The sequence below is a fragment of the Alligator sinensis genome, unplaced genomic scaffold, assembly GCF_000455745.1.
Source record: "Alligator sinensis unplaced genomic scaffold, ASM45574v1 scaffold666_1, whole genome shotgun sequence".
Lineage (NCBI taxonomy): Eukaryota > Metazoa > Chordata > Crocodylia > Alligatoridae > Alligator > Alligator sinensis.
Genome location: NW_005842216.1, coordinates 1,078,556 through 1,088,348, shown reverse-complemented (window position 1 = coordinate 1,088,348; position 9,793 = coordinate 1,078,556). Strand labels below are relative to the sequence as shown.

Below are 9,793 nucleotides of genomic sequence, written 5' to 3'. Positions count from 1 at the left end.
TAGGGAAAGGTAGTGGTGGGGCAGTGGACGGACTTAATCACCATAGCAAATACAAAGCACAGACTGGAAGTGTGAAGTTTACTTCTGAAATTCAAGATCTGCACCTCATTGCCTAAGGAGTAAAGAAACTCTGTGTAATGCTGCAAAATTTGGGATAGTGAATTATGAAATTATGACTCAATTAAAATAGTTTTGGTCTATAGACCTGTTGCATTAGGAAGAAGCACACTACTACTTCCTATTTTTCCTGCAATTTTCAGCCAAGGGCACCTTGAACAAAGATATGTGAAGTGTTTTTTCCCACCTTATATTACTAGAGGTGAACCAGTATATTGGTTATTTATTGGATCAACACCAATAAAAGGAAAATAAACATTAATCAGCTATTGGCTTTTGTTGGCGAATAATGTCCTCTGATAATTAAATTATGCTGGGGCCACCAGGTGCCTGGGTTCCCTCCCATGAGCCAGGGTGGCCCAGGATACACCCCCATTCCCTCACCGGCAGGCCAGACTAGGCTGGAGTGGAACAGCTGCAGAGATGTTCCAGGCAATGGCGCAGCGTGGACTGGGGATGGGGCAGGCACTGTAAAAGGTGCCAAATGCTGGAGACATGACTGGGGTGGGGAAGGCCAGCATGACTCAGCCCATGGTGCTCAGGGGTCTGCGCCCCCGGGGCTGAGCCTGGAAGGGGCCGGAGCAGCTGCTCCTGCCCGCTGTGTGCAGCAGGGTCCTTCCCCTGGTGCGGGTGGTGCTTTAATTAGAGTGGCTCATGGAGCAGCACATTAAAAAAGTGCCCAGAGACAACCCACCCCTGGACAGCCTCAGGCTCAGGCAGCTGCCCCCACACGGAGGTTGAAGGGCAGGGGCTGCAACTGGCACAGGGCACTTTCACATGCACTTCAGAAGTGTGTGTGTGGGGGGGGGGGATGACGACGACACACTGCTTTAAGTGCCGTCGTGTCTCCTGCATTAATGTTCTCGTGTTCCGAAATGGCGGTGGGGCCACTTGAACTAAAGCTCATTTGACAAGCTTTATTACTAAATATCGGTTATCGGATCAGTATCAGCTGATATGCCTGGTTAATAATCAGCTACTAGTATCGGCCAAGAGCACCTTTATTGGTACACTCCAATATATTAGATCATCAATATGTTAGCTACTTATCTAAGATAAGGATAGGAAACACAAATTTCCAATATGGGTAAAGGCTGTATTAAGCATTTATCAATTACGTTAAAGCATCCATGAAAGCTTTAAATATATACATTACGTATAGTTTTCTTAAATTTAAAAATAAAACAAACACTTGATCAGTTCTCCATTTACTAGCTAAGAAGAGGAACACATATCTGCACTCTTTAACTTCTTAATACTTTCTACAGACCAAAGAAGATCGATAACAAATAGTACTCAATGGAAAGGAGAAACTTGGGGTCCCATCCAACCAGTTTTCCTATTTACAGTTTTTAATAAAAATCAGTCAAATTTGAGAGAGATACATACATCTTTTAAAGTAATAATATTCGGGTGCTGTCCATAACGCATCAAAATTTCAATTTCTTCTGAGGGATCTCTTTTACTTTTATCAATAATCTGTGAAATAAATTTGTGAAAAATATCCAGTTTAATTACTTCTTAAGGCAAAATGGATTAAAATATTCTTTACATATGCTTGAAATGAGATGCAATACAAGTTAAAAAAAACATTTGTCATTAAAGAAGGCAGTTTAGACTATACACTTAATGTCCTAATGATTTATTTACCTACATTCTTCATTTTTACAACTAGTCATAAACAATTTTCATCTGACTTGTTTGCTTAAATCTTGAAGTTAATATAGTTACAAACAAATTTTGAAAACAACTCTAATATAAAGAATGGAATTCACTGAAAAGCAACCTAAAAATTATTTCATCCTTGCAGATGGTACTCATCTCAGTTGTGTTTTTATTGTATACCAGAAAAAGGAATAGGAAGCACTGTTTATTTTATCTTTACAGCACAACTGGATTTCATGCTCAGAATTACATTTCAAATAACTATCACACAGATCCCCATAAAGTCTTTTTGTAATAGAGATAACAATCTTGTTCCAAGAAGAAAATGACAGAAACTAATATATAGTATAATATAGTACTGTATGATTACACAAATACTAAAGCAGAATTTACATCAATTACCTTTACAGCAAACTCCATATTAGTGGCTATGTGTACACATCTCTTGCAAACAGAGTAGGAGCCAACACCAATATCCTCCTTTAATTCATATACTTCAGTGAACTGTGTGCTGTTTCCATGAATTTGCTGTCAAAATACAAATGGCCTTAAAAACTGGCATGATCAGGGGGCAGCAGGGTAGGCCCTACGAGGAGAGGCTATGAGACCTGAACCTGTTCAGCCTCCACAAGAGAAGGCTGAGAGGGCATCTGGTGGCTGTCTACAAACTGGCCAAGGGAGACCAGCAGGCAATGGGAGAGTCCCTGTTCCCCCGAGCACTACTGGGAGTAACAAGGAACAACGGCCATAACTTGACGGAGAGTAGATTCAGGCTAGAAATCAAGAGGCACTATTTCACAGTCAGAGCGGCTAGGATCTGGAACCAACTTCCAAGGCAAGTGGTGCTCACTCCTACCCTGGGGGTCTTCAAAAGGCGGCTAGATGAACACCTTGCCGGGTCGTTTGACCCCAGCATTCTTTTCTGCCCATGGCAGGGGGTTGGACTTGATCTGCTCAGATCCCTTCCGACCCTACCAACTATGAAACTATGAAATTATTTGTTCTTAACAAAATCATCCGTACTCTCTAAAACAGTTTAACTTGTCTACAGCTTAAAATGTCTTTTGAAAATTTAACATGACATCAAATGGGATTTTGGGGCAAACTCCTTTAATACATATTATAAGGATATTTCTGACAGAGAAGAGAAAAGTCTAATATTAAAATGTAAAAAGGCTTTTGACATTTCAATTAAAAGTATGTAGAACAAAATTAAATTTTACCTGTACTATTGGCAATATATTGGTGAGGGGTGAGATTTTATGATCTTCTACTGTAGTAGTAGTTGCCACAAAGCTAAATCCTTTGAAGAGCTGATGTGCATTAGCACTAGGTGGAACTCCAGGAGAATCTGATTTTTAAAAATATGCTTGATTAGAATTACAGTAGATGCGACCTAAGCTATTCTTTATATTATATTTCACTTCCCAAGTGTTTTACAGATAATACAAGAAAGTAGAATGGTTCTAAACTACTGGATGTAGCAGGAGTAGAAATCTGTCACCTTTCACTTCAATTCTCTCAACAATATCACATACAAAGGAACTAAGTATCTATTTATATTTTACTTACAAAGCTTCAAGATACTGTACAAACATAGATAAATTAAAAACTTTCTAAAACTTATTTAAGGACAAGAAATGCAAACAGCTGCCCTGGGCTTCATTCATAGCTGAAAGTTCAAGTACATTACGTGAAAAAGGTGCATACAAGGGTTCTGCTAACTAGTTATTTCAAAGGCTGTGCCATACAAGTGTGGGTGACAGAAGTACAGATATCTAAGAAGACAACAGATAATTAAAAATCTTCAATAAATACCACATTTGACATAGAGTTCTATATCTGTAAGCTTATGAGTTATGTTGGACTACAAATTGTTGATTATACTTAAGGTAGCTAATAAACTAGATATTGAAAGTTCATAGGCACTAGTAAAAGGGGGATTAACAAAGGAAAGACTGAAATGAACAGTTATTGAATGGTTACAAGTCTTTATCAAGGGGCTGAACTTTGAAACAAATTGTTTTCCACTGTGTGGTAAGTTTTAAAAGGCGTTTCAAAATGAGTCTGAGAAAAATGTTTATCCAAATATACCTGAAATGCTCCAAAAAATGATGTGATAGTAGACTGTACCAGTCTCCCAAAACACCTTCCTTCCGATAAAAAAATGCTGCCATTTCAAAGATAAGCTCAAATTCAGCCGGCAAAAGAAACAGTATACACACTGAAAAGTTAACTGAACCTAATTATTTCCAAATATTTGGAAATAATGCTGGGTTTCCACTCCCCTCTCACCCAGTTAGAAGAGGTTTGCAAAAAGCTGTTTTTCTTCCACCATTTTACCCTTCAGTTGCTAGAAGGTGGGAAATGGGAGAAAACAATGCCCGCTTAAGGATTTTTTTCTCTGGAGTCCGTCTATACAACAAAGTTTTGCCAGAAGAACTCCCATCTCTCCTGACAAAATTTTGAATGTACCCATACTGAAAACCCTCTAGAGCAGAAGAGCTTTACTTGCTCCCAGAAAAGCTATTTCACTTTCACTTCCTGCTCTGCCAGCACAGTTGCTAAGTGGAGTCACTTGCAGCCCAGAGACACGTGGGTTTGCACGTTCCAGCTGCTTGGAGGAGGCGGCTCCTTTCTGCTGCCAGAAGTTCTGCCAGCAGAGCCAGGTAGAAATAGACATAGCCCAAAAAAGAAATCAGATGCAAAAAAAAGAAGGAAGAAAAAGTGAGAAATAAATGGTGACACATACTACTGGCTAAGTGACAACAAATGGCTGCTAATTTTTAACATGCAGAAGTCTGGTTTGTACATATCCTGTCTTGAGTCTTTGCACAAACTCCCTACACATCATCAATGGTTCTAATTTTCTATCTCCAGACCAAAGATACCAAGAGATCCAGCTCTCTTCATAAGAAGTTCCCCTTACTGTTTCATAACTTAAAAAATATTACCTTTTGGTGTTTTTGCTGTGAATTCTGGATCAAAACAAAAGGTATCTTCTGGTTTTCCAGAAGCAGGTTTAAATGGAGGCTGAATTTCTCTTCTGAACAGTTTCTGGAAGAACAAATAGGAGTCATTTAACAAGAATACAGGTTACTGACATTACTGCAGCCATTCCTCCCAATCTTTCTTAGGTTCTGTAGATGAGAAATAGAGAACAAGGGACCTCTTTACAGGGTCCCATCAGTGCTAGGGACTCCTAATTTAGATTTTCAAATTTGGAAAGAGGAACAGAAGACTCATTTAGCCTTCCTACCCTGACAAATGTACATCAAAACTCCATGCAAATGTCAAGGAAGTGCAGGACTCCCTAGCTACTACCCATTAGACCATCCTTGTTCTCTTCAATTAATTTCCTTGCTCATCCCAGTTCCAAAGATGTAGGACCTGAAAAGAATGCAAGCTAATATCGCAGCAGTTCATTCAAAAAGAGGAGAAACTAACCATCCTCAAAAACCTAACTGATTATACACAAGATACTATCAAATGCAACACACACACACACCTTTCCCCTCCTATCCCCCTGCCTTTAGAAACACCTTGTTATGGAAAGACTGAATTTTTGTTCAGAGTCATGGTGGGCTGCTCAGCCAAAAGCTACTGCCAATTTGGCAGCAACAGTGAGAAGGTTAAAACTGGACTCAGCCCCTGCTAAATGATGGCTGGAGAGAAGCCGACTCCTCACCAGTCATTACACTGTCTCTGTGCTTCTATTCCGGTCCAGAAATTGGCTTCTCTCCTCAGGACACCCACCCCGATTTTTGAAGGTTAATTTTTGGGAAGACAGTGCATGTGATATGCAAGTAAATATGGAATAAACTTTAAAAAAATTGTGAAACTAGCCAACGAGATTCCAAATTATTGTATAGAGCACACCCCTTTGCCCCCAAAAACTTGCTGCTGTAAAGTGGAGTGTGCATTTGTACTTCAGAAATGTGGTAAGAGCAAGTTCTTCCACTTAGCAGCTGAAACGAAGTGAAAACCTTCAGCAATCCACGGGGACCAGAAAAAATAAGCAAGCTTGGCTCCTTAGCTGCTGCTAACTCAGTTGCTTACTACAAGATATTTTCTCTTTGTTCTGCTCTTCAAAAATAAGGAGCATATTATATTTTGGAGTATGTTGTATTTGAGAAAAATACAGAAATTTTCTAGATGGTATCTTTTAAATCTCAGCCCCCTATAATTAAAAGGCCACTTGCTAAGTATCACTATTATCACAGAATCATAGAAAGAAGGACTCAAAGGGACCTATAAGATCATCAAGTCCGCTCCCCTGACATGGGCAGGAAGTAATTGGGCTGAAATGAGCTCAACAAGGTATTTGTCCAGCCTCCTCTTAAAGACCGCTAGAAATGGCAACAGCACCACCTCTGCTTGAAGTATGTTCCAGATTCTAGTTACCCATACAGAAAAGAAGTTTTTCCTTATGTCCAGCTGAAACTTGGTCTGCGTCTTCCTGGGGTGGTGGTGGGGGCTTTTCTGAAAAGTTGTTCACCCAGGTCCTGGTGTTCTCCCTTGACATATCTATAGGCAGTTATCAAGTCACCTGTCAGCCTTCTTTTGCTCAGGCTGAACAGTCCCAGATCCCAAAGTCTCTCCTCATAGGCCATGTCCCCCAGACCCTTGATCATACTGGTGGCCCTTCTCTGTACCCTTTCGAGCTTGTCCACATCCTTGAAGTGTGGTGCCCAAAACTGGATGCAGTACTCCTATAGCCTCACCAATGCCAAATAGAGGGGGAAGAGCACCTCTTTGGATCTGTTGGAGACACATTTGCTGATGCACACCAGCTTTCTATTTGGTCTGTTGGCGACTTAGTCACACTGGTGGCTCATATTCATCTTCTGGTCGATTGTCACCCCTAGGTCCCTTTTGGATGCAATGCCAGCCAGTGGACCACCACCCATCATATAGATATGGTGAGGGTTCTTCCTACCCAGATGAAGGACCCAGCATTTGTCCCTATTATTACTAGGTACACTTATAAAAATAGAATTACTATTTCTATTACTAAAGGATTTTGGAGCCCTGGAGACCTGAAACATAACCATACTAAGTGCTGAACAAAAAGTAACAGATGGACATGTGTGTATTTATCAAAGCCAGAGTGGGATTGTGCTGGAACTGTGATGCAAGATTACAAGAGCCTGCACAAGAGTTAACTGTGATGATGGACAGGCAAAGTTGTATCTTAAGAGTTGCTATACAGATAAAGTTTGCAAAAGTCCCAGGATAACCTTTTCTGTAGTTTTTTGTTTGTTTATTTTTAAACTGAGACAAAAAGCGAAAGGACTTTGAGAGTAGATATATCTTTGTAGACCATGCTCTTACAAAGTATTCACAGTTGCAGGCCACAAGAACAGACTTTGTTTCTCAGGGGGTCAATTCTTTCTTTGAAGGAGCAGAGTACCTCAGTTCTTTAATCAAAAGAGTTCCAGCCCTTCAAAGAGCAGGTCCTTAATGATAACAACATATACTTATTTGGATATCATAGATGCTAAAAGTCAAGAGGCCAATTTCTTTCTGTTGGCCTTAGCTCTGGAAGATACAGTTGTCTAAGATTCATTTATACATATTGCAGCTTCATCCTCATGACTATTAGGGCTTCCATGGTATGAACAGGGGAATGAAACCTCATCGAATGAAGAATTTGAACTCTGATGGGCTGGAGTCTGTGCTGCTTACAGCAGACCTGTATTGCAGCATCAAAATGAAAGAACACATGCTGAGGAATAAGCAGGCTAGAAATAGCTGCTTTTCATCACACTAGTGGGGAAAAAGAGAAGTTGGAACTCAAAAGATGTAATATGTGTGAGAGGCTTTCTTGGCTCCATTTCATTGCTACAGGCAGCTAAGGGAAACTGAAAAAGGGTTTTGTCCATGATGATCCTTTATTCTAATGCACAGGAGAATGAGGCAGCACAGGATACATCTGTAGCCCTGACGAACACTGCTACAAACACTGCTACTCAAAATAATCTGATCACTTGCACACAAAACATGAGCACATGCTGCAAGATTTGCTCTGACACATCGCCTGAGAACAGACAAACTTTTCTCTCTCACTGAAGAGGTTCTTCTCTTTGGCTTTTTAAAACTGTAGAATGCTGCAATTCAAATCACCATTTCCAATGTTAGTGCATATTTTATCATTTGACCAAAAGCTTCAACACTATTGTGTTGAGTAATGCAGTCTTCAAATACAATGGTCAGCAGCAATACGTGCTGTCTAGCGTGCCCTGCTTAATTTGCTGCAAATAGAAAGATATGTTGCAAAACACAGCAAAACTGAAAAGGATTTTCAATTCAGAACGTTTTGCACTTACATTCCAGTCAACAGTTGAAAAAAAAGGATGTCTCTTGATTTCTTCAACTCCATCTGAACCAGCTCCTGACATTAACAGAAAACAAGAGCTGAATTTACAATTTGGTGTAGGGCAAAAGCTCTAAACAAGACTGCATTGAAACTTTGTCCCCCTTTTTAAAATTTTTGCATGAAATCAACTTAAACATTTTGTTTCTCTGGGAAACTGTCCATAATTAAATGCAGAAACTGAAAAAGAATGCACAGGAATTGCATGTCACTTTTCAAATTCCCTTTTCAACAGGTGAAATGGCTTGGTTCAGCTTTACTATGATATGTAAAAATGGCCTGTTTGCAAGGCACATAAGAACAGCAAACAAAGACTCAACAATGCTTGCCTGCAAGTCGCTAATTGAACAGTTAATCTAGTGCTAAACTCCCAAAAAAGCAATTGGGGAATACAATGATTTTTTCCCCCCAAACTGCCCCTGGTTTTTGGCACTTTATGACTGTTTTACTTTACTATTACTAGCCATTTGGATAGCATGATAGGCTACTGTGCCGTGCCTCTGGAGAGCCAGTAGCAAAAACAGGAAAATGGGAAGCCATATTAAGCTACAAAGAGGCATACAGATGGAGCCAGAGTAAGATACATTTATACAGGGTCCCAGAGATGCTTCTTTCCTGGAATGACAGTCTATTGATATTGCCAGACTAACAGCATGGGTTATGCTGATGAGAAAGTGTAGCTATGTACTAAAATATTGGTGCACAGACTACTGAAAAACTATCACACAAGTTCACCAGGTTCCAATTCCTGAAAATCCAGATTATTTGATATGGTCAGGGTACGGACGTATGGACAAACACACTTGGAATGTACATTCAGTTTTAAATTATGCTGCATTTGTATCGTTCCTGGCTTGCCCGCATATTACAATTAGAAAGTAACAGCTATTCCTCTTTTGAGAAATGTTCCCCTTTTAAAACTGCTCCAAATATACATGCATCTATACCCACAAACACCTTGCAAAAGAAAATCCATACACCCTACGCTATCATTATAGATAGCGGTTTATCTGCACCTGCTTGAACTGAGGCAGTTAACTTGGTCTACATAGAATGCTACATTCAGGATTTATAGAAATCACTGATTTTTCCAAGACATTCATCTTTATACAGCCTCCCTCTAAGATTTGCCTACATCAGGGTCAGGCAATTATTTCAGGTGGAGAGCCACTTACTGAGTTTTGGCAAGCCACTGAGGGCTGCATGACAGGCAGCCAGGGACAGATAAATATTAATTTTCTAAGTTTTTTAGAGGCCCTGCAGGCCAGATAGAATGGCCTGGTGGGCCACATCCGGCCTGTGGGCTAGATGATCCAAATCCAGGATATTCACATTACTCTGGGCAACTACGTGTGACAAAACTGAAGTCTGATATGGTTATTCAATTTAAGCTTAGGTCCACAATTAAGTTTCACATATTATATTATTTGTACTTTCAACAGAGTTGTAGGCAAAACAAACTTACCTAATCTATTTGATGGGTTCCTTTTAAACAACATCCTTAAAAGACTTTGAGCTTCAGGACTAAGGAACTGAGGCATTCCAAGTTTTGCTCTGCAGCAAAAAAAAGAAAAAAAGAGTGGGAAAGTTTGATTTCAAGCTGTGGATTTAGATGTCTCGATTACATCTTTCCCT

General features: G+C 39.9%; 1 protein-coding gene across 1 annotated transcript in view; it reads right to left on the bottom strand.

Moving 5' to 3' along the window:
* The window catches only part of LOC102368134 (ribosomal protein S6 kinase alpha-6), a 70,046-nt gene that overhangs the window by 28,797 nt on the left and 31,456 nt on the right, over positions 1-9,793 (bottom strand). The window contains exons 10-15 of the mRNA XM_025208022.1: positions 9,624-9,712; positions 8,112-8,176; positions 4,737-4,839; positions 3,006-3,133; positions 2,185-2,310; positions 1,507-1,596 (exon numbers count right to left, since the gene is read on the bottom strand). Coding sequence (XP_025063807.1) covers positions 1,507-1,596; positions 2,185-2,310; positions 3,006-3,133; positions 4,737-4,839; positions 8,112-8,176; positions 9,624-9,712 — 601 coding nt within the window. The remainder of the gene's footprint in view (positions 1-1,506; positions 1,597-2,184; positions 2,311-3,005; positions 3,134-4,736; positions 4,840-8,111; positions 8,177-9,623; positions 9,713-9,793) is intronic.